At 38.5% G+C, this 25,683-nt stretch overlaps 1 protein-coding gene across 1 annotated transcript in view; it reads right to left on the reverse strand.

Moving 5' to 3' along the window:
* Positions 1-307: 307 nt before the first annotated feature.
* NUDT14 (nudix hydrolase 14) overlaps positions 308-25,683 on the reverse strand; it is a 56,876-nt gene continuing 31,500 nt past the window's right edge. The window contains exons 3-5 of the mRNA XM_062495217.1: positions 16,503-16,567; positions 11,411-11,648; positions 308-610 (exon numbers count right to left, since the gene is read on the reverse strand). Coding sequence (XP_062351201.1) covers positions 370-610; positions 11,411-11,648; positions 16,503-16,567 — 544 coding nt within the window. The 3' untranslated portion in view covers positions 308-369. The remainder of the gene's footprint in view (positions 611-11,410; positions 11,649-16,502; positions 16,568-25,683) is intronic.

Consider the following 25,683-nt stretch of genomic DNA (forward strand, 5'->3'; position numbering starts at 1 on the left):
TCAAAACTGACAATGAATACACAGTTGCCAGTATGTACAGACATGGTGAGAGGCTCCTGAGGCAGCTGCACTGAGGGCTTGGGCAGTTCTTCAAAACAGTGCTGCCAAAAAGGAGAACTGGACTCATTCACTTAACTTTGCACAGTTATCAGCATTTGCCTTTCCAAATCAAATCCTGGCCCCAGTGATGCCAGTACGTGTTTTGCTAATAATGGAAATTCTGTGATGATTTTAATTCAGATTTCACTTCCAAATTTATTTAAAAGAAAGATTTGTCTTGTGAGAAGTTGAGCTGATTGAGGCAGGCAGATTTGCAGCTTTCTGCAGGCACAACACCAGCAGAAAAGCTTTCCTTAAAATCATGGTGCTCTACTTTTTGGGTAGTTTAGGTGCTATGTTGTTGTGGAACCACATGAAACTGAAGATGACACCCATTGTCTTCGGGAAAGTCTCATCATAAGCAAACTTCATGGACTCTTCTAAAGGTATTTCCACAACTTCAATCAGCTCTCCTTCTTCAGGCTGGCCACCTCCTCCACTGGCTCGCATCTGGTCATTTACTTCTGCATAAAACAGTGTCTGCCTAGAACCTGTCACACCAACTCCAGACCTGGAAAAAGCAGAGAGGAAACTCTTTTAGATAGAAAGAAGGCAGCAAGGAATGGAAACCTGGGTCCTTAACATGAGACAGAAATTGACTAAGAAAGAAATTGATTGCAACTTTCATGCAGAAATACCAACACTTTTGAATACAGTTCCATATAAAATAGATCCATCTTCAAATATATTCTTTGGAAATAAGTGAATTTGGGAGAAAATAAAAAAAGAAAAAAAAACCATTTTTGTATTGGTGAACTGTTGTTCTACACACATGGAAGGCACCAGTTCTTCCAGCAGACCTCAGGGAGAGCAGAACTGAAGGATGACTCAGAGATGCACAAACAACAGGAAGAAGCTCCCCAGTGTATCTGTGTGCTCTCGTGCTACATTTGTTTGCTTGTTTTTACACAAATATTTAGATTTTTTGCTCTTAAGAGGATTATGTCCATTCACAGCTGGAGTCCTCCACTCATGGACTGGGTAGGTAAAGAAGGGAAAGGCAGTCTGAGACTCACTCTCTATCCTTCCTGAACTTTAGCCCTGACCCAAATGGACCACTGTAAGCACGCACATGTCCAAAGTAATTCAGTCTCCCTGCTAAATTTGCTTCAGTGGATTTAGTTGAGGATATTTTAGATTATGTAGTCTTTCTTCAGCTAGACCGCTTGCTGTGTATTATACTTCTTATTTGTTAATCCTCTATTTCCTTAGGAGTATTTAATTTAGGTATTATTAAATAAGGGATAAGTACATAATCCACTCATTTAGTCCTTCCAAGAAAATATTCACATTGTAATCACAGTTTCTTCATTTCACATGATTACAAGTGACTTTTCACATTAAATCTGGATCCACAGTTCACTGAAACTATGAATGAGGCATTAGGGCAAGATGAAAAATTAGCTTCCATATTATTAGACATATGGAGGATTCTCAGACTTGTAGCAGTGTTATGATCTTAGAGTGCATATCCAGATTTTCCAAACCATTAGTCAACTAAATCTTTCAGTTAATCCAGCACACATCACACCCTATAGCAGAATTAATAATTTGTCTCTCAGTGTTCTAAGAACACTGGCAATTATTTTGTTTGGGGAATTAATAGTGACTATTGAAGTTGGTTTCTAATAGTGACTGTTGAAATTGGTTTCTTACATCAATATACACTTTTTAAAAATACTGAATAGGGAGCGAATCAATGAATAAAATAATTCCTAACATTACTTTTGAAGCATACTGTGACTTTGGACAAAATCCCTCCAGGATCATTTCTGTATATATATGAAAAGAAACTTAACAAACAAATCTTTGGCATTTTCAGGAACTCTGAAGGTTGATATTATACATCTTTCATTCTGTGCTCATCACTTTATTCCAGTGTTAGGAGTGGAGTTTTTGATCCATGTTTGAACCAACTGTAAAATTTGCAAAACAAAGAAAGCAGTTTGCTGGTCACCACAGGTTCCGTGAAAAACACAGGACTATATAGAGTATATCTAATGTCCTGCTATTTATGATGAGTGTCAAGTCTGACACCTTCCTCTGAGTTGCCCCACCTGGAAAATGAAAATTATCCTGAGTATTTCCAAGTCCACTTGATATTATATAAAGGTTATATGCAAAACCAGAAAATTTATATAAGAAATACTTCTATAAGAACATTCTGGCTTGATTATTTACAGCATAATCTCCTTCTACAGCACCTGTGACCATTTCCTTATGAAATAGCTACAGCTGTGGAAATCAGTTCACTTTCCACCCATCTTTTCCCTAAAGTAAAGGAAAATCAATTTCCAAGTTTCCAAATTTTAAAGGTTCCAATTTTCCACTGTAAGACTCAGGTTCTTGCCACCACAGCTCAAATAGCAGGGGGTGATTTCCATATAGTAATTTATTAGCACTTATCATATGGTACTCTCTTGTTATGAACTAAATATATCAAGAGTAGCTACTACTACACTTAATATAAAAGATGGAAGTCCTGGACATCTGATGTCCAATGTTATTGGAATTTCTTCACATCTGTTGGCATATAATTAACTACAGACACAAACAACAATTTGTAACAGCACATGTTCAAAGGAGGACATACCCACATGATCATTCTCTCTTACTGGATTACCTAACTTACTCTTCTCTGGTGCAACTTTGCCACAAGGTATTAGTTACAAAGTAATAAAAAACTTCCAAATGAGCTATAAATAAAATTAAAGAATGCTGGTATAAATAAGTAATACTCATTGCATTCTATTCTACTCTTTCCTCCCCAGGCCAGCAAATCTAACATTTCTAAGCCTACCTAGAACCCCTTCACTATTTAGACGGTGGCTTTGCAGACTGTTGCAGGATGTTATTTATAAACATATTCCCTGCTTTAATTTGTTGTCTAATCTCCCTCACAGGAGTTGATAGTTCCTCCCAGTTTGATGACACTAAACTGGGAGAAGCTGTTGGTTCCCTCAAGGCTGGAGGGGCCCTGCAGAGAGACCTCAACAAATTAAGAGATGGGTGATCACCAACCATGTGAAATTTAACAAAGGCAAGTGCTGGATTCTGCATCGGGGATGGGGCAACCCTGGATGTACAGACAGACTGGGGAATGAGAGGCTCCTGGTTGACAGCAAGCTGAACATGAGTCAGCAGTGCCCTGGCAGCCAGGAGGGACATCCCTGTCCTGGGGGTCACCAGGCACGGCATCACCAGCCAAGCAAGGGAAGAGATTGTCCCTCACATCAAGTCCTGGGGCTGTTTTGGGTGCCACAATATTAAGAAGATGTTCAGCTATTAGACAGCATTCAGAGGAGGTCACGAGGAGAGTGAAAGGTCTGGTGGGGAATCCTTATAAGGAGCAGCTGAGGTCACTTGGTCTGTTGAGCCTGGAGAAGACTGAGGGGAGACTTCACTGGGGTCTTCAACATCCTCACGAGGTGCAGCAGAGGGACAGACAGTCATCTCTTCACTCCTGTGGCCAGCCACAGGACATGATGAAACAGCATGAAGCTGAGTCAGGAGAGGCTTAGGCTGGATATTAGAAAAAGGTTTCTCACCCAGAGGGTGTTTGGGCTCTAGAACAGGCTCCCCAGGTAAGTGGTCACAGGCCCAAGCCTGACAGAACTCAAGAAGCTTTTGGACAATGCTCTCCGGCACAGGGTGTCACCCTTGGAGTGTCCTGTGCAGGGTCAGGAGTTGTTCTCAATGATCCTTGTGGGTCCCATCCAACTCAGAATATTCCATTAGTATTTGGTTCTAAAAGACCATTTCAATGGTTTCAGAAAGAAGTTGGAAGATACAGAAATATACTTTAATTCTTAAGAGAAGCAAGGATCTTACCTTTTTCATTTGATATTTAATTCTCTAAATGCTCTAGCTTACACTGCGAGTTGATCATTTTTGCATAGATCCACACAGACTACCCTTTAATAAATTAAATATTCTCCAGTATTGCTTACTGCTGTCTTCCACGACATTTCCAGACTGCTAATGTATCCTGCTTGTCCTTAGAAAATTGCACAAAAATCAATGCTATTCACATTTTGTCTGTCTTAGTACCTTTGGCTTATATAGAAATCAGAAGTTAGGGGTTTTTAGCTTTGAAGCTTTTCTGGTTGAAGTAATAAAGTGTTTTTCCATATAACCTTAAAAACATTGTAAACTTCAGTGATTTTGGGCACTGGGGCAGACGAGGAAGAGAGCAAAGAGGGAGAAGGTGGGTTTGACTGGTGAATAAGTTACAGGAAATATTATGTTTGCAGTATGCTTTCAGGTTTATCTGTTACTAGGAATTTCCTCTGCTTTTGCACGATTACCTGCACTTTCTGAGTATGCTGTTTAAGGAATTTTGATGTGCCTTTAATCCTATTTACACTCCTCTTCCTGCTACCATTTTCTTCCATCCCACACCTGTGGCATATGCTTTTCCTTATCCCAGTATTTCCCACTACAAATAAAACACTTTTGCCATGGTCTGAAATGAGTCACCTATTAACAGATTACAGCTATATTCATTAGCTTTGCATCTGTGGAAATCACAGGGGTCAGCACACCCGAAGTGCAAGTGATGAGTTTCAGCCTGGGAAAGCCACAAAGCCACCTTCCTGATAAAGGTGCCTTCCTGGGACAAGAGAGGCTTGGCTGGGGGGAAGGTGAGCAGGTCTGAACTCAGCCCATGGTGAGACTTCAGGCTTTGGTGTGAGCCCAGGGTTTAGCTCTGTGCTGCCCAAACCTGGCATGTCATGGCTCATACTGATCCAAACCTACTAAGCCTGGCTTGACCTTAGCTGACTGTTCCAGCTGTAGTCCGGGGTGTCTGCACGGGGCTTGACTTATTTGCCTCTGTGGGACAAAGGGAAACGATCTACACAAAACACAGCTAGGTTTTCCTCGCCTCTTTATGGTGAGGATTGGTTTCCTCCAATGGTCGTTCCAATTAATAGCCCTAGGGCTGACAAATACTCCTTGTCAAGTCATTAAGGCTTAAGCTCACAATTTCAACAGAGATTTTAAACCCCCAAAACTCCATTAGCACTAAACTTTTTGTATTGCTTCAGACAGTTAGAAACCTCAGTTACCTTTGACAACAGCAAGTCTAAGAATGTAAGCATGTCAAAGTAAGGATACCAAAGTCGTATGGTTTTCATCACAATAGTAACTTATATATAAGTTTAACACATCAAAACAAGATTGTATGCTGCCTTCCCATATTTCATTTTGAATAAAACACTCAAACAGTGAGATTAAATCATGCTATGGCTTTTAAAGCCCTGGGCAGCACACTTTTAGGCAACATCGCACCAGAGAAGGAGCTTCTGCAGAACGACTGTGAAGCACTCCTCACCTCCTGCCCAGGGGTGGGACTGGCTGGCAGCAGGAGGCTGTAATTACAGAATTTCCATCTACTTCCTTCTCAGACCAGGGGAAACACAGGAGGCAGATTGTCCCTCCAATCTGTTTTTGAAACACGGCAATAGCAGCTACTACAAAGTCTTTGTTTAACTCTTCCCTTTTATCAAGTGCATGAGGAAATACACAGCCCATGAAACTGAGCTCACAAAATGGGACTTTTCCCTTGTCTTAAGCTCATGAGTATAAAGATACAGTACATCCATTTTTTATCAGAAGTGGGAAACAGTATCTTACGGCTTAAAAGAAAGGTTTAGTAGTGTCTGAAGCCACAAGTGAGATTGAGTTTGCCAACAGTCAGCGACTCTTTTCTTCACAATAAGTTTGCACACACGTGTGCATGACCGCACACAAACACGTTGGTAATCAGGGCCAAAATTCAAAGCTTCTGTTTCACAATAGCTTTGCCTTTTTCTCATGTCTGAGTGCTCGCCTATGCCAACCAACTATCTCATTCATAAGTATCATGTTTGTAAATATTATATTTTTAATTTGAAGAAATAAGCATGTATGAGAACATAAACAGTATTTTATACTCTACTCCTCTGCTGCAACATGGGGAACATATAAATTGACTTATCCTTGTGAAGATTCATTACTTTAGTTCAGATTTCTGAAAGACAGCAATTAAAAGCTGATTTTCTCGTAATGTGTTAACATTAAAAAAATACAATATCTATAAACAATCAACATTCTTATCAACACAGAAATAAATCTTTTTGTTGTTGTTGTTTTAATCTTACATAGTTAATGCACAAATTCCTGAAAGCAATATATCACTTTATAAGACATAAGCCATCTGCATGCAGAATTTGGGTACAGAGTAAATACATAATTCATGTTTACAAATAAATGCGACATAAATTTCTGTTATTTATGCTTAAATCAAGATCCAGTTAGCTATGCAACATGTAAATTGATGATCAGTGATATGCAGCTCCTATTGTCACTTCTTAGGACCTTTGTACAGTTCTGACATTATAAGCAGCAGGTGCAAGGAAAAAAGCACAGAAGTAATTAACATAAAATTATATTACATTATGCCATCACCAAACAGGTGTACTAGCAGGTGATCTTTCTAATTATAATGCACTCCAACCTTTTCAGGGCTATTATTCCTTCTACATAAAAAGCTGTGAATACAAACCATTTTTACCTCATTGCACAGAGGCTAAAAGCCATGGCAGAGTAATTTATATTAATTCTCTGAATTATTAATTCTCTGAATGCTCTTCTTGTACACTTTGGGAAAAAAAATCAAATGTTGGAAGATTAAAGTAAGTATCTATTTTAATACAGTCAGTCCTTTAAACGAATCCATCTGATTTCTTTGCAGTGGGGCTGAGAACCTGCAGCTCCAACCGTATCCAGGTCAGAGCCAAGAGTTTTTTTACAGCCTCTGGGAGAAAATAAAGATGTAATGAAGGGAAAAGGAAGTTGAACCAGAAGCTCTGGTTCAACTCTACCTTGATGTTCTGAGGTGTTATTGAAGTCCAATTAATTTTATAAATATTCTTCAAGACAATCAACATATTCAAGAACTAAAAGAAAATACTTTGCAATAGCAAAAATAACATCAACACCACCAACAGAAATGGCAACGACTTGTTTCCCTGTCCCTGTCTTGTAAGGAAACAAGTCTCAAGGCAGATAGCTGGAAGTACTTCAACCTAAGAAACTAACTTAGAGCTGAATTTCAGCACATGGGATTCAATCAGAAAACTGCTGGGATACCATGACAGATAGAAAAATTGTTACATCTGGTATATGAATAAGTCCAAGGTAAGACGTTCACTTAAAAAAATTTGCATTTGTGAAAATACCCCCAAACATTTAGGGAAGCTCACAGATTTCTTTTAGAGCTTTTAAAAATGTTGAATTTAACTGCAACCTTCAGCCTTCATGAACACTCAGTTTATAATTATATTACCATAGGATTAGCTTCATTTTGTTATTTTATTATTGAACCAGGTAATTGCTTTGCCCCCCTCACATCAACCACCTATGCTACTTTTGACTGATGCCATACATTCAACTGACAAGAACTCAAGACACCAGCAGCCATCAAAACTTCCTGCAAGTCTCCAAAAGTGAATTAGCTGCTGCCATAATTTAAACCCACCTTTTTGCAATATCAAATGAAGTTACTGAATGCCAAGCACAAAAGTAGAAATTTGTGCAGTGATGATACTAAACTCACCACACAGGCTGCAAACTACACAGATTCTTTTCAGAATGATCCCTCCTCTGTCTACACAGCATCATGAACCATCTGCATTCCAATTCACCTCCTGTCTGGCATTTTTCTATAATAGGAACAGATATTTCTGATTTTCAAAGTGTGATTCCTCTGTCCTCCTCCAGTCAAGTTCCTCTAAATATGTTTGTGTTTCTTTTTATCTGCCCCCAACTCAGCCTCTTTTACTCACCCACACCATACTGTCCCCCTGCTGCTGGAACAATTTGTTCCTAAGACTCTTACTCAAACTCCTGGCTTCTTTCTTCTCCCCAACTCCTGGCTTCTTTCCTGATTCCTCATTGACTCCACAGCTCCTCTGTGGACCATTCAAGGTAATTAAGTCTGAGATCTTCCTAATTCAGTGTCTGACTTGTATGTTATGAGTATTAAGTCACAGGAGCTTTGACAGAGCTTAATAAGGGGGTCCAGTGGGTTACCTGCATGTGTATGAATTACCCGTGGCAGTACTGAGGTCACACTTTGCAGGTTAGCTGAGGAGCACTAAAAAAAAAAAAAAGTCCCCAGAACCATTGCTACTGGCCCTGATAAGAAATGGGAAAAATCCCTGCAATCTTCAGATCACCTGTAACCTATACAGTTCCCACTGCTTGAAAACAGAGCAAAGTTGAACACAGTCTAAGTACTTCCCTCATTTCCTTACAGAGAATTCTTCTCCACCACAATGAATGTACTTTGCCCAGGTCCATTTAATTCTCAGTCTATGATTCTTCTCAGTATTGTTCCTTCATCTCTTTTTTCTCTTTTTCTACTTAAGGTTTTCATATTCAATTTCCCCCCATCGTGTAGTTCTCCCTATGGATTGTCCATGCTCCATCTTTCTTAATCCATTAGGCACAGAACTGTATTGACCTCCCCAGCCAAAACCATTTCTCCCTTTACATTTGGTATCTCTTTGGCTTTTCATGCCCTTCTGTCAGGTCTAGCTCAACTCCTGTTTTTATTCCAGGCAGGCAATTTCCTTCTCATTACCATGATTCTGGAAAGGGATGTCATTAGGAATACAACTGCCTGCTTTCAGATCAAAGGCTGTGATGACACAGAATCCGGACAGGAGATGAATGACAATGCAGAATCATGGAATATTCTGAGTTGGAAGGGACCCACAAGGATCATCAGGTTCAACTCCTAGTTTTGGAATAGAGGAGGCATTATGGAAGATGGATTGTATCAGTAATGTAATGCGTCTGCAGAAAAGGCAAACAACAAACTCCAGTGTATAAAGAATGATCTGTGAGACTAGAGGAAGTAATGCTTCCACTCTATCCAGCAAAGCCCCTACTAAAGTACTGTGCTTCACTGTGGGCACTACATTTTTAAGAAATATGCAGACCAGATGGAGAGAAGTCAGAGGACAGCAGAAGGAATGATCATATATCTAGAAAACATGATCTGAAGAGAAAGACTAAATCAACTAAAATAGTTATGCAGTGGCAAAAATAAAATAAAGAGAACATGTTTTAATGAACAGGTGGAAGGTGCAGAAGTACTTCACGTCCACTGGGGACTGAATAGTGTCAGTCTTGAAGTAAAGAAAGGGAAATTTAGGAAAATGAGGGAATAGTTGTGGTAGAGACAGATAAGACACTTCAGACAGAAAGCTAAAACCCTCCAAGAGACGACACGCAATGATCTGATTTGAGAGAAAGCACAGAAACACATTTGTCACAACTGGTTCCAGTCCAGCTCAGGCTGATCTCGGGAAGAGGAGCATCTATAAAGAGCCCCCGAAAACTCTGACCTGAGGCACTGGATCAATAAATAATTCAGAGCAACTGTTACACAGATTGCTGGGATGGGAGGTAAGAGTAGAAGTGCAGGATGCACTGTGATTGTAATGGCATGCATATGCATTAATGCAATGCTTTATGCCTGTGCTTTGTACTGACAGTCACAGCATGAAACAGCAGCATAAACCACTTGGAAAAACCTGCTACACTTGGAAAAAGCCCAGGAATTCTTATATGTAGTACAGGCATTGCAGAAAAATGTCCTTAAGAGAACATAAAAGAACTTATTATTTCCTATCTTTGCATCAAATCCTCAAGGATCAGAAAGATATGCCAATCCTTGGCTGGAGGAAAACAGGACACTCCTAACAGGAATACTAAAACATTTAGAATAAAATCCTAAAAACAGAGCGTGGAAAATCAAACAAAAACACCCCCGTAACATATAATCTTTGAGGTTCAACCTTTCATATTAATGGAAAATTGTAAAAGTTTCACAGGCCCTTCTGACTTCATCATGGATCTTCATGGGCAGAAAGCTGTGTCCACATGGACAATGAAGGATTATGAACTCTTTGCAAGCATCTCAACAAAGAAAAACCCAATTTTATACACTCGTCACAAGTCAGTGCAGTTAAAAAAAACCCAAAAAACCCAACTAAATGAACAACCAACTGCAACATACAAAGGCATTTATCAACAGCAGAACACAGAGAGTTTTAGGAAGACATAAATCATAAATAATGAGTCAAACTTCTACACAAAATCTACAACTTTCTACAGGAATTGTGTTCTGCTTTTCCTCTTTTGCATTTGTATGCACATACATATGTACATATACATATGTATATATCTGCATGCAGCAGCCTGTCAGTGTCACCCCAACCTATGAAATTCTATAGACAGCTTTTGCTCATAAATCTGGAAGACACTTTTTCTTTCAGTAGAACAAACCCTTAATCTGGTTTCAATGAGTTGTAAAAGACAGCTCCTGTGATTCACCCCCTCCCCTCAACAGAAGCACTGCTTGCTAATCCAGCAGGAAATAACATTTGCCAGGATTGACAGCTGTGGATTTGTATTCAATTCCCAAATTAAAAACCAATGACAGTGCCTAGTTCAATGGAGATGTCAAGCAAAATAAAGAAACTAAAAAACCTGCTGCTTTCTCTGTAAAATACAAACAGACATACATTTTGGGTAACAATACTAAAAGCTGGGAATGAGATATAATAGGATTAAAGCTGTGTGCAAAGTTTCTCTTGAAGGGTTTTTTTCACCAACAACTCATATTTTGTATTTTTCCACTTACATATTAATTTTTCCCTTTACTCCTAATAAATGTTTCAAAACATGTCAAAAACTATTTCAATAACTATTTGAAATCCTGAAAAAAATGCAATGTAATAATTTTCACAGTCAAATCAGCAAAATCTGCATATATAACAATAATTATTGTCCAATTCAAAGAAGTGTTAATTACAGACCAAATATTATGAAGAGATCTAATGCCACAGGTTCTCATACTTCTGCAAAATCATGTTAAAGGTTACTCAGAGAGCATCTTGGGCAGTTTCTATTGTTAATCTGAATAATAAGAATCAGAGATGCAAAACACGCAATACAGTAAAAAATAGGCTGTTTTCCAGTGCTGTAACACACTGCTCTGAAGAGCCCAAAGCAACTTTTCCCTGTTCTGATAGTCTCTGGACTATCCCGTAATTATCATATTGATTATATATTTTTCATTCTTTATATTTCTCTAAATACTCCTCTCACTTGCTAAAAATTACACCTTTCTTGTGCCTTCAGACATCCACGTTCCTCCAACAAACTTCTTAAACAAGGCAAGAGGGAACATTCAGGGCGCTTCAGCAATCTGTGAAACAATGAAATCAAAGTGTTGTAACTTGCTGCTGTTTACCTGTAAGAAGTGATCCTCCTGAGGTCTGCTATGGAAACACGATAGCCACACTCTTCCAAGACCTCCTCACAAGCAATTTCTTCTAAAGAAAGGCCTGGCTTGTCCACAATGCCAGCACAGAGTTCATAGGTCACTCCAACCACAGCAGGTAAGGGATTCTCCAGGGAAGGAAAGCTCTCCTTGTCCTGATTCTGAAAGACTTGAGGATGATGCCTCTCTACTTCACACATGTAAACAGCTTAAGAAAACCCCAAAAAGACAAAAGAAAAAGAAACAAGGGGCAGTATGTTAGCCTCTTAATATTAAATATAAAAAAGGGTGGTAGACAAACTTTGCCTGGAAATTAAGAACCATGAGAGTACTTGAGAGTAACAAGGAATTCAGCTGTGTAATCTGTTAAAATAATGACACACAAAACTGGAATTTTAAAGGACAAAGGTTCTCTTGCCATGTCCGTAAAATTATTCTTTAAACTCTTATTTGTACTTACATCATCTGAAATGAATTCTTGCACACCTTAAAATAAATAAAAATTGAAAAAGGAAGCTAGTTCATCCAAGAAATCTAAGTTCCAGAAGCACCATACAGCTTCCATTTGTTGGGCAATGCGGATATTGGGATTTAATTAAAACTATGCAGTTATCTTGCAGGAAAGTTGGGTTGCACATAAAGTACCATGTGCACAATGATGAGTCTTTCAGCCTGTCAACTCAGCTGTTATTTAGAAGGGGCATGAAAAGCATGTATGTTTGTTAGAAAAAAAAAAATCCTCTTTTGAACATACAGTTCATTGCACAAATTCCTGTGTGGAGTCTGAAAAAGACTTCTTGAACTAATCTACAAACAGCTGCCATGGTAATGCACTCCTAAAAAAAAGTGCAAATGTCAGATTTTAATCCTTTTTTAAGCAAAATCTCTCACTGATGTCAAGAAATTTTGCCAGAGTGAGAATTGCAGGACTGGATGTCAACACGCAAAGAATCACTGCTGACAGACAACTCCAGATCAATGTAACTCTAATATACAGGAATAATTCCACTTGTGTTTTCCTTGAAGTTTCCTTATGTCTATCTCCTTGCTTTTCATGAAAGGTTTCCAAAAGAGTGTTATAAATCACCCTGAATATAACTATTCTAAACTTTGAACCTATTTTTATTCCATTAAAATATTCTACATGCATATTTCACATACACATAACATGGTTTTCAGATTAGTTTCTCTTTTATTTCCCATTCTAAATCTTGCAGAATTGATACGTAAGAAGTCAGGTTTAATAGGCAACTTTTTGTCCTTCCAGGTACTGTAGCTTGGTAGTACTTAAAAAACAGGTCTCCAGAGAAATGTTGTTGCATAACAGTGAAGTACCACAGTGAATTCTTAAGGAGTTTGTCTCTGAGGCAGAGTCTACACCCCAGAAATTTATGCCTGGGCTCTTTTTGCAGTGCTCGTTTTGATATCTCAGAAGTGTAAAACAGTAAGATCTGCACCTGAAAGGGAGATGTGCAGATCAGCCCAATATCCAGAATCTAATCTTTCTCCAGGAGTTAAAACTTTCAAACCTGCTAGTCTTAGGTATATCCAGGTCTTTGAGATTCAAACAGGTACGGATTGGAGTTTCCATTTCCTACTTGAGAGACATGACTTAGAGCTCAGTTTTCTTTTTAAAGTGCAGAATGAAGCCAGAAAAAAAATAAATTCCCTGCCAGCTCTAAGGGACAGCTCCTTGAAGGGTGTCTATTGTCATTATTCCAAAAACTTCTAAAAGCTAGGAAAATTATCATAAATGACAACCACGATTTTAAGATTTCTCTGAGATGAGCCAAATCCTCTGAAAGTTTTATTTCTTTTTTGGTACTGGCAAACCGATATGGGATAATTAAAAAAGTAACAACACATGCATCCCATTAAAGGCTTTGGGCACTAACACAGGATGCAGGTAACAGTGTGGGGTACCGAAATATGAAACTGTGACTTAAGACCGTTAAAAGTTTTCAGTCTCCCTGAAATCCATCCTGTCATTCTAGTGGCACCTGCCACTCTCCTTCTCCCTCAGCACAACTGGGCTCTATGTAGATCAAAACCTACATTCCCAGAAGGACCTAATCCAGCAGTCCTCTTCAGAGCAAAGTCCTGTGATATGCCACACTTCAAGCCCAGGAACAGTTTTTCTCTGTAGGTAAGGAAGAAAAGAAGAAGCACCAGCCACTTCTGTAAGAGCCCAAGTATTAGAGCATTCATCAAGGAGTCTGATTATGAATTTAATATCACCTGGCATGCAAAGGTTCAAACTTAATTTATCTCTCACAGATAAGCAAAGCCGAGAAAGCCAAGCTTCCTGCTAATATCAGGGAACAGAGAACCTCCCATAACTCTCTTGAAGGTGCAAAACTGACTGCACAAGTGATACACTGGCTGATAAAGAACTGGATGGAAAAGCAGCGTATGACCTACTGGCTAAGGCACACTCTTCAGAGGGAAACCTGTGACCCTCCTCTTCCTCACCACAGGTTGTCATTGCAAATCCACAAAGGGTTTGGAAAGCAGTTTGGTGATGCCCTGGCGCAGTCACCCACCCACTTGTCCCACGTCCATTGTTCCCTCGTCCTCTGATGTTTCCTTGGCCAGGAACAGCCACTGCTCCATTGCTGGGCAATCTCCTCCGTGGCCAGACGGACACGGCCATGAGCGGCAGCATGGTGAGGAACCAACCTGTGCCAGGGGAGCTTCTGCTTGCACTTCAGGAAGAATGACAACAGAAAGGGTTGTCAGGCTTTGGAAAAGGCTTCCCAAGGAAGTGATGGAATCCACATCTGGACTAATTATCCTGAAGTCACTCAGCTGTAAGAAAGTTTCCATTCAGAGTGGAAACTGCAGTAGAATTGATATTCTCATCTTCCTTTCTGTAATGTGGGACAAAGGATAGATGGTTCAACCAAATGGAGCAAAGATCACTGCTGTTACTAAAAGCAGCCTTTGTAGGTGACACATACAAGGACTTGTCTGCCATCCCTAAACAGAAGAAAACAACAGTAGGAACTAAGGGGGGGTTTGGCTGTCTGAGAAGTTGCTGGCTCCTCTCTAAACTTCTGACTGCACTGGTGTTTTGTACCTCTTGAAATGGAATATGGCTTGCGATTCAAATCTTTGATACTGTTCAAGTTAGTGGAAAAACAAACATCACAATCCACTGAAAGCTTAGTACACTTACAGCGAATAAACCAGAGTACATGTTCATAGGTCCCAACCCTAGAAACATATAATTTTATTATATTTGAAGATGTGTGGTTAATTGCCTACCAAAATAAGCATTGACCAATATATTTGCAAATTAGTCATGGGTGACGAACATATACAGAGATACATGTTTATCCTTCTTCTCTCTGCTCCTCCCAAATGTGTGATCTCATGATCATTCAAGATGGTCTAAGCCCAGGCACACTGTTTGCCTCACTGGTGGTGTGCTTCTGCCACCCTCAAGTCAGCATGAACTCCTTCAGCTCCCTCATCCTCAAACCCTCCCCTCTGCAGCCGTTCTGCTGTGGCTGCAAAGGGCTGCTGCTTCACAACAGAATGGGGTGGGAATGGGCAGGGAGGGATGAATGCCTTTACAAGCAGCACAGACATCAGTGGGAAAGGCTGCCAGCACAGCCTAGGGTAAGGGGAGCACACATGGCACCAGCACACGTGCAGGGGACGTGCCTGGACAGAGAGCAGCAGCTGTTCACTCACAGCAACGAGTGATCGCCTTCCTGGTGGGACTCTGGTAGGATCTGGCAATGAGAAAAGTCTCATCCTTTGTCTTTGCTTTGTAGAACAGGCACCAGGGTAGACAATAACCATGGAATGGAGATATAAATATAAGGACATGAGTAATGGCAGGGCATGGTTGTGACCACTGAACTGTTGTGCCATGTCAGACTGACCACTGTGCCTAAGGGCAGGTGTCTGAGCAGCTCCAGCCTCTGGAATTGTCTAATTCCAGAAACAGTGCAGTCTTTTGAGGGTGATTTGACACTTCCATAGAGATAGTGCAATGAATGTGTTGCTGCTTAGTACACATAAACATAAACATAAACATAAACATAAACATAAACATAAACATAAACATAAACATAAACATAAACATATACATAGACATATACACACACACACACACACATATATATATATATATATATATGCATGCACACATAGGAAGGCTTCTCCCCAAGACTGCCTCAAAGACAGCAAGAGCTATGGGAGCCATTTATTCGCTGGCAAATAAAAGACAGTGGATTAGTGATGAACAAATAACCAAACACTTCATACAAGTCAATTAGCACTTGATGAGAAGGATGCACTGTCAGTGTTAACACTGCTGCACAGCACTGGAGAGGTTGTAATCACTGTCAGGAAGAAAGGGCAGTGTGACACGACCCTAGAAAGTTTTCCATAAAGTCTACCATGAGCAGTCTTGAAATGGTCTCTTAGCAACAGTCAGTGAAACACCTTGCCATTTCTTTTAATTAATATGCAACGAATACACATTTTGTTTTTAACTTCCAGAAAGTAAACATTGCTTTGTGTTAAAATAAGGGATACAAAAACTCAGAAAAAATGTATATTAACCTAAATTCATAACTGGTAAAATTAAGCTGTCCATATACTGATGAAAAAGCATACAGTCCTGAATCTTCCTCATTTTAAATTCCCAATCATACAATGCACAATAAGACCATACAAATAAAAATAATATTTAAGACAAAACCAAAAAAAAGGAAAATATTGTGCTTCTGTACAAGTAGGTCAAGAGGGAACTTCAAATTAAAGCAATTTCTTGCACGATCATTGTAAAGCTGTTCGTAATTTCATCCAGAAGAGGACAATAACCAGCCCAAAAGCAGAATGTAAGACTACCCTAATCATTCATTTAATCTGTAATGGAAATTTCCCTGGTTAGAAATTCTGACTGACTGAAAAGGATGGCTATCATACAAAGAAACAGAATATAGAACAAAGATTTTATCACCACAGATGCACCAACTTTTAACTGCTAAACCCTTAAAAACTTGCTTCACTAGAGAGCAAAAGTAAATATAAAAAAGAGGATTACCTGGGCGGAACTGCTTCACCACAACAAAGCACTGCCGAGTAGTATTAAAGATCAGAATTGACACACTGAGGAGGAAGAAAAAAAACAACAAAAAAACAAAAGATCAATGCTTTATGAAGGATTAATGCAGAACTATAAACTTACATCTTGTGAATTTAATTTCAATTACATAAATACATGTAAGATTTATTAGTAAAGCCACAACACAACAAGGTCCTTGTCTAAAACCCATCTAGAGGGATAGATAGTGGGTCATGTTCATGACAATTTTGCTCAAAATTTAGCCCCTTTTGTCTCCTGGCATGCAAAATAAGCACCAATCAATTCCTTCTTCCCAACAGGAAAACCACCACCACCCCCTGTTCCAGTCTAAGAACACTGCTACTAGATAGCAAAAAATCCTTACAAATAAAAACATTTTCCTCCTTAGATTAGTCTCAAATTAGGATAGTCAAAACCTCAGGCATAGTGTAGTTTCATTCAGAGCCAGGGACTTCTGTATAAAGACAGAGCATCTCCCATCTGTAGCTACTTGCTCAGGTTTCAAAACAGACACCATGCAAGTCCAATTTTGTACAAATTTAAATCAGTAGCTTCAACTGCTACATTCAGTGATTCTCTGGTTGCCTGCAATACCTGTCATGGGGACACCTGACAGTCTGAGTATTTGGATGTGCTCTGGATGTGTAGAGTACTGATGTTCTCCGCTTGCCTAACACACTCTCAGGTTTTACTAGTGTAAGAAAATGCAGACAAAAGTTTTTCTCCTTAGTTGGTAGCCCACTGGCACCTGAAAAAACAAGTGTATATTTTGCTCATTACCATGGCAGCATTTGCTCATTTGTTCTGTCTCACTGTATGCAATTGAGACGTCAATTCATTATTCTATGAATTCTACAATAGATTAGACTCACAATGGCATATTTGCAGGGTTGAGTCAAACTTTCAACCTTCCTTGTAAAAGAGCTGTATATTTATTTTCACTATTTGATTTAATAATGAAGTCTCAAGCTGCCAAAGAAAATGCTATCTGATGATTATTAAAAATAATGTTTATTATAATAATATATAAAAACCAAAACAGAAAGGAGCAGTCCAGATGTTAGTATTTATATTCATGCCTGCTATTCTCAAAGACCTGTACTGCATATTGATGGCTTCCTGCCCCAGGAGATATCATTTGCAGGCAATTTTAAAGCAAAGGTTTTAGCCTCCAGAGAGGCTGGAGGAGAACATTCTCTCTGTTTACTGGCATTGGGTTGTTTCTGGAATATCTGGGACTTTGTGCAGGTTGTTGGAACAAATGGAAGTTAAACCACAGACCATAGTGTTTTTAAGGTTACTTAAATATTATTCTTTTATTCTTTGATTTTTTTCCTTCTCATGATTGTTCCTCTCCCCAAAGCAGTACTGTCTGAGGTTAAACACTGCTCTAAATAAAAGGGGAAAAGGAATTACTGCCACTGAACCTATGTTGTTTTGTCCACAGGCACTGCCTAAAACTGGAGAGAGCAGCAGCCTAAAGCTGCTGATAAAGAGTGGAAGCTTCCTGAAGCAGATGGTTGCCCTTTACCTTTCTTTACATCCACCACCCCAGGCCCAATCTTTCCTTTGGCTTGCCTTCTTCAGCACGTCTCATTAAATAACTCATACCAACTCATTAAAAATGGCTCAGCTATTAGACATTATTTTTTCCTAGGAGTCAATCACTTGAGATTTTTATGGAACAGATGGGAAAATTAAAAACAATCTGTCAGAATTAAGGAACAAGATCAAATTAGCTGGAAAGGAGTAGTAGCAAGTTATTACAATTGTCTGCTTCTCACACCATCTTGAGATGAGAGGGTACAGAAATGGCACAAATCTGTAGAACTTTCTATTTAATTACTTCTAATTTTCTGAGAGACTGACAAACAATTCTGAACAGAAATTTACATTTTTTTAACAAACCACAACACACAAGTTCTAATATTTCCTGTCAGAGCTGAAGAGTCGTGGAAGAGAAAGTTCAGAATTATATCTTCTTAGGAGAGGGGTAACGTTGGGAATACCATTTGCTGTTTCTTTGTTCACAAGAAACAACATAACATGAAATACTTTCACAGGTCACCAGGCCTGTAACTTCTGAAAACCCACTGAAGGCTGCATTCTGGACAGTTATTTGAGTATTACACAAAGTTAGAGCAAGACAGCTCAACTGAGCTAAGTAGAGGAGCCTTACTTCCATTTTCAATGTGTTTCCTTATAACAACCCAAAATGTGGGTTCAGATGATTGGTCTGGCCTATAAGGAAAATTTTTATCCTCTGGAGTTTTAAACCATCATACAAAGAATTCACAACAAAATTAGGTTGAAATTGCTATTTTTACAGAGGATACAGGCTACCAAAAAGAACTACTACAAATCCATTAGTAGGTCCAAATACATTTTTCAGTGGTGCCATACTATCGGGTATTACAGAGGTATTTGATGTTTCAAGGTAATTCCCTTCAAAATACTACAACCAGACCTATTTTAGGAAATCATACACACAGTTTTTAAACACAAAAAAATTAAATCATCCACAAGGACTTTTGTGAGCATCTCCATAACTAAAAGATACAGAAAAGAAATGAAGCCAAAGTTGCACATTTGGGGAAAACACACAGAAGCACTAGAAAAGAAGAAAAAAAAGCCCAGCTACATTCCCTAAAAGAAGCAGTAATACTATACAAGAATTTAATCTAAAAATTGATGTCAAAGGTCCTAATGTAGCAACAGGCTTCATGTCTCAAACAGGAACACAGGATAACTTTCTTATTATATTTTACAAAGAAGAACAATACTCAGATATAAAAGGATCATGATAAATTTCAAGTTTCCATCCATGCCTTAAAACAAGTTGTAACACCTCTGCACTAAGGAAGCACTGTCTCACCTTAGACCTGCTAATCTTTACATTTTGTGTGGAGGATTACTTTTACCATATTCCAGAGGTGTGGATCTTTTATGGCTATTCCTCCAGCAGCTGACTCTGGGGGAAGTCAGAGGTGTAAAAGGAGAGGTCAGGAATGCAAATACCACCGACCAGTGAAGGAGACTCAGCTCCTCCACACCACATCTGCCAGTGGCTGCATTAGGGACTATAACAAACAGAAAAAGAACTTATTAGGAGATGACAGGGTGTGTACAGTGACTTCCAGGGCTGGTGAAGACCACAGACCTACTTAACCTTCAACCCAACCTTGTCCTCACCTTCTCACTGCAGTAGCTCTCACTCACTCTATACATAAAATAAATCACTTCTCTAACTACAGTAGTTTTCTCCAAAGAAAGCATGCATATAAACAGCTTACTGTGTAATAATGTAGAATATTGTTCTTTCTATAATATGGGAACAAGTAGTGTAGCTTTAAAATATTTTAAGAAAGATATGTACCTAAAATGTCCCATACAAAGAGCATTTAACCTGTACTTGAGCTGTTACTCTACTCAAATTTGCAGTTGAAGTGTGTCTGGTTCTGGAATCTAACACAATGTTTTCTGAAAGGGATTCCAACTATTCAGCCAAGGCTCTTGTGTAGCATGTAACCATTTAAACTTCAAAAAAGCCCTGAGTGAAATAGGTATTAGGATTCTCTAATGGATATTTGACTTCCTTAAACTAGGTCAATGTGCAGAAATAAGACAGCTGACCCAGGACACTGCAACATAAGAGTGAAGAACCTTAATTCCCCCTCCACCTTTAAGGCTCTTATGAAAAGAGAAAATACCCACATGACTACAAACTTTATGGCTGAAAACACCTCCGAGAATAGTTTAAAAAACGATTTTGTTGTGTGCCATAGATAACTACTTCCACATTTTTCCTTCCCCCGTCATAGTAACGCTTTGCATTCATGGAAATCACAGTAAATGATGCTTTGTGATAGTCCAGCTCAGAAGACATTTAGCCAGAAATACTACAACTTCACACTCTCAAACCTGAGAAAGGAAGGTGGTGTTTCATGGAGCAACACAAGACATGCAGCATTTGACCACAGCAGCTCTGAGGTAGGGGACATATGAAAACTGACATCCTGCTAAAATGTGCACACACACATATGGACCATGCAAAGTTTATTCTTTTGAAATACATCCCAGCAATTGAGATCAGCAAATGAACTTTACCATAGCTTCTTAAATGTGTATTTCTAGGGCTATAGTTAATCAACATGCAACTGTTAATACTTACTAACTGCTTTTCATGAGACAAACTTTCAAAATCCTTTAATAAGCAAAGATTGATTCAGTATTTCTTTATTCTTAGATGTGGCTTTAATGCTGACTTTACAAATGTGAATTTGTAAACTAAACAGTAATTTTAGAAAACACCCACAGTACAGCAATAGAAAAGACAAGGACAAGACTCCTGTACTTCTCTCAGTGAGCTAAGACTCTCAAGGCTGGAGATAAGGACTTTTAATGAGAATCTTGTACTGATAACTAAAATACAAATACATTTGGTAAATTATGAGGTAACACAGGTAAATAGATTGACCTTCTTCAAATCCTTGTAAGAGCAACTCAGGAGCTGTTTGTGTCAAGCATGGGTATGTGTGTGACACACACAAATTGTGATCAGAAATGAATACTGGGAGATAAAGCACCTAAAAAAAGACCGACATTAACATTGAAAGCCAGGACTTCTCAGCTCCTAACCTCAGCCACTTTCACCTACTTTTAAAGGTTAAAAAGTATCTCAAAATTAGTTCAAAGCCTGAAATACTGGTAAGTGCTGCCTACAAACAATAATCTCAGCTCCATGGGGGAGACTTTAGGAACTAATGATACATGATTTCTAAAAAACCACAACAAACTAACCAAACCAAACTACCAAAACCCCTCCAATACTACTAACACAGCGCCTGCAGTATTTCAGTTACCATACCCAAAGAAGACAAAGAAAAGGAATGGCAGATTCCAAAGGAGACACAAAAATGGCATGCAGGAATAAAAGCAAGTAAGTGATTTAATCAGCCCCCTTGACTCTCAACAGATAATTTGGTTTTAAAAATCCCTTTGATACAATCAGAAGAAAATAATCAAATGTAGTGTGCGACCACAGAAGCATTTAGGGATGCATTCATCTCTGCTGGAGAGCATGTGAATATAAAACATACATTTCATATTTTAGCCCACATAGCTCATAAAGGAGAGAATGTCAAGATTTACAAATCATACTAGATGAAAAGTTAGTAAGAAATAAATAAATAAATGAGAAGTCCCATAATTATTTTAGCTTTAAAGTATAAATTTGTTTTTCTTCTTGAACTTATATGTTTGGCTTTCTTTGTTCCTAAAGGGATGACAAATCGATTATTCATAGTTTTCCATGTCAAGCCTATAATTCCACCTAGTCTTTTTAAAATATTATGTTTGATAAACACCCCAGATCACAAATGAAGTATGCTCATAAAATGCTAAGGGGTTGAAATGGATCGTAATGATCCTCTACTCCCAACCCCCTCTGCCATGGGCAGGGACACCTCCCACCAGACCAGGTTGTTCAAGGTGTTATCCAACCTGGTTTTAAACACTTCCAGTGATGGGGCATCCACAAGCTCCCTGGGCAACCTGTTCCAGTGCCTCACCATCCTTGCAGTAAAAAATTCCTTCCTAATATTTAACCTAAATTTCCCCGCTTTGAATCTGTACTCCTTACTCCTTGTCCTGTCATTACAGTTCCTGACAGTCTCTCTCTGGCTTCTCTGTGGGCCCCCTTCAGATCCTGCAAGGTGCTCTGAGGTCTCCACCCAACCACACTCACGTTTGTGAACGTGTCCTCTCCTTGTTCGAATCTACAATGACTGCGCTTCCAATTTGAAAGTGATAATCAAAAACCACCTAAACTCGTTTGAGATCCAACACTCAAAAGCAACTCTTTGGGAGGAGCCAACCTTCAGGAGAGCCTACTTCATCTTATTTCAGAATTATGACGTCCGTAAGAAAAGTTTTTATGTAGTCCCTGTGCCACTTCTCTATTCAAATTAACTGTCCACTGCACAGCTGGACACATCCTGAAAACTTCTAATGTGGTGTCTAAAGCACCTTCTTCCTTCTTCCTTTTATCAGCACAGCACCCAGTACCTTCAGCCATAAAAACCAGCCCCTTCGTTTTCAGAACAGAGATGTAATAAAGCTGTACCCTTTGATTATTCTCCAGTGCAATTCCTTTAGTTTCCCAGAGCTTTAGCTATAATGCAGAGAGTACTGAGATTAAATGTGTGTGCTTGCACAATCTTTACTGGTTCATTTAAGTCTTCCTTCAAAGCATTTTGCATCTTTCAAAGACCAACACCAATCCAATTGGCTGCTTAAAATGCAGCCTATTACAAAAGCAAAGCTATAAGCTCCTGACAAAAACATTCACCCTTTCATACTAATCACAGATAAAGTGGATTTGGCAATAGATAATTAGAGATGTCTAAAAGACTTCTGTATTCTGATGAAATTTGAATGCTTTCTCCAACACAACATAAATATTTAATACTAAACAAATCCAGAATAAAGTGGTGAGCCATGTATGCTTAAGAAAATATACTTTACTTTGGAAAAAATCAAAAGGAAGATTGGTTTCAGTAAACTGAACTGCAGCAGGAAGTTGTTCATGACACCATAAAGCAGGAAGCATATGTTTGGTTAATCATCAGACCAGCGTAAAAATGAACTAAGAAGTGGTAACAAACCCATATACATGCACAATTTGTATCTACTTGCAAAATAGCAATTTGTATTGCCAACCAGAGAATATGATCAGGACAGCTTCTTTGGAATAAACAACTCTCAGCAACTTATTTTCATACAACAAAGGAAAAATAAAAAGAAAATTCAACTGCAAAATAAATGAGACATCAAAGCACGCTGCTCTCAATAACATTCCTTAAGTGTCATATCTTGGCCAGTATCCCAGGATACCCTTAGAAATGACACACTGCATCTCAATGGGATTCTTTCAACAAAATATTTTAATAAATAAATTCAGGTTTTATGCTAACTTATTTGATTAAATACAGCTTTATGGGAATTATGTGCAACAGATGTCAGAGCCTGATGGGCTTTTGTTCCAATTTCTAATTATTTGTGAAACTGCAATTTATAAATGCTATCGCATAGTAAGACCAATAAATAATCCACCTAAAAAACCTAAATATGGCTCTATTCCATTCTGAAATGGCAAAAGTAAGATTTAAAACACCATTAGATTTCAAGCTAACAAAACAAAAACGTTCGTGTGCTCTGCAGTAAGGTAAGGGAAACCAGCAACTTTGTTTATTGCCTACCAAAATCCAAGTATGATGTGCATAACACAACCTTTTTCCAGGTACAACTGCACAGTTTCAGTGCCATTAGTGAGAAACTTGTAGTTGTTCACATTTTCCTCAACTGTCCCATTTCTAGAATAAGGATTAAATTATTTCTTTTCCAAGAGGTATTTTCAGCTAAAATTCTAAAATGCAGGCACTCCAATTACAGAACATTTCCTAGCTTTCCTGAGATTATTTTTACCAATCCCAAAGGCAGGACATGTTCATGCTATTGTCTGTGGGTCATGTACAAACTCTTGGCACCATTCACACAGAACAGGTTTATTTCAAAATCACCTGAAAGCAGAGAGAAGACTCTTTCTGATTTCAGTGATTGTAAGAGAATAAGCACATTCATTTATTTTGGATATTACTAGAAACACTAGAAAATTAAATCTCTAAACTTATAAAAATCCAAAGATGCTTCTAATCTGGATATCAGAAACCTGTACAGAAATGTATGAATAACCAGCCAAAATTCTTGTGTACTTGCTTAGTTGTAAGAATTTTTGTGGCTTCTATTCTTAAAATTAGGCAAATATTTAACTTTCCAATGAAGCAATGCCCTCAGTAAAGATTTTATTGCCATTTTACCCTGTTTAAGTGATAGAGCAGAGAAGAGATTATATGCAATAGGGTGCTTTCATATCACATGGTTAAAAAGATAAAATGAGAATCTAAAAAAATTATTATTTCATATTTCTCTCTGATAACTTTACAGCATCTCATCTCATCTCATCTCAGTTTCTCTTATTTCTATGTTTTATTTAGATTGGATCCTAAGGTAACAACAGAGTAACTCATTTTAAAAGACAGTAAATATGCCTGCAGAATTCCTGGCATGAAAGCAGAGGATCTGTCAAGTCTTCACTGTAGAAAACCCCAAAAATGAACAACAAAAAGTACAGCATTAACTGCATTTTATTTGCAAATATGGTATGCAAACAAATAGTGTAATTACTTGGATTGAAGGAAACTAATAGGCTACTACATTTTTTTCCTTCTAATACCAGGAAAATTATCATTATCCTGATAACATTCTTGATAGACAGATATCAAGCCTAGACCTGAGCATTTTCAATGACAGTTTTCAATTACAGAACATGCCTGCCTGGATTATCATATTGCTTATTCGTAAAAACATTTTCTTAGTGTTTAATTTTCAAAATACTTTCCCCCCCCCCCATCATTTCTCATTCTGTCATTGATTACTGATGAAATTAAATTATTGTGGCCTGCCCTGTAACATTCCTTTACATTTTGTGATAAGTGGTAATTTCTCTCCTCAGTTGTGCTATCCTTTGCAGGAACATGCCCAGCCCTAGTTCCCTTCTCTAAGCTATTATTTCCCTAAACTTTTCATCAGTTTTGTTTGTTGAACTACCTCCAGTTGATTTTAAACAGTGCATTATCTTCCACACTATCTTTGAAGATAATCAAGAAAATTCTACATCATTGACACCCTGGAGGAGACATTACAAAGACAGACAAGGTTTACAGAACAACAGCACATCACTGAAAGTAAAAGGCATATGCCACCCAAGAAAAATATTTTTTTGTTTTGTTTTGGTTTTTTTTTTTACCTGTAAGGATGCTAAAAAGCTATATTTTAAAGCTACTGTGATAATTCTTGCACAAAGGAAGCATCTGAGTTAAATTTCACGGTGTCTTATGATACACTAGGACATAAACCAGAAAAATACATACAGGATTAAGTTTCCATAAAGCCCAAATGATCTGGCATATGAAATAGGAGAAGGAATTTAATCCACTCCTATAATGTGGTCAGGGCACATGACTTCCACCCCATCTCCATAGCTGCCTGCTACAGCCACCGAGCCAGAATAGCACCCGTG

Source organism: Cinclus cinclus, chromosome 6 (assembly GCF_963662255.1).
Source record: "Cinclus cinclus chromosome 6, bCinCin1.1, whole genome shotgun sequence".
NCBI classification, from domain to species: Eukaryota; Metazoa; Chordata; class Aves; order Passeriformes; family Cinclidae; genus Cinclus; species Cinclus cinclus.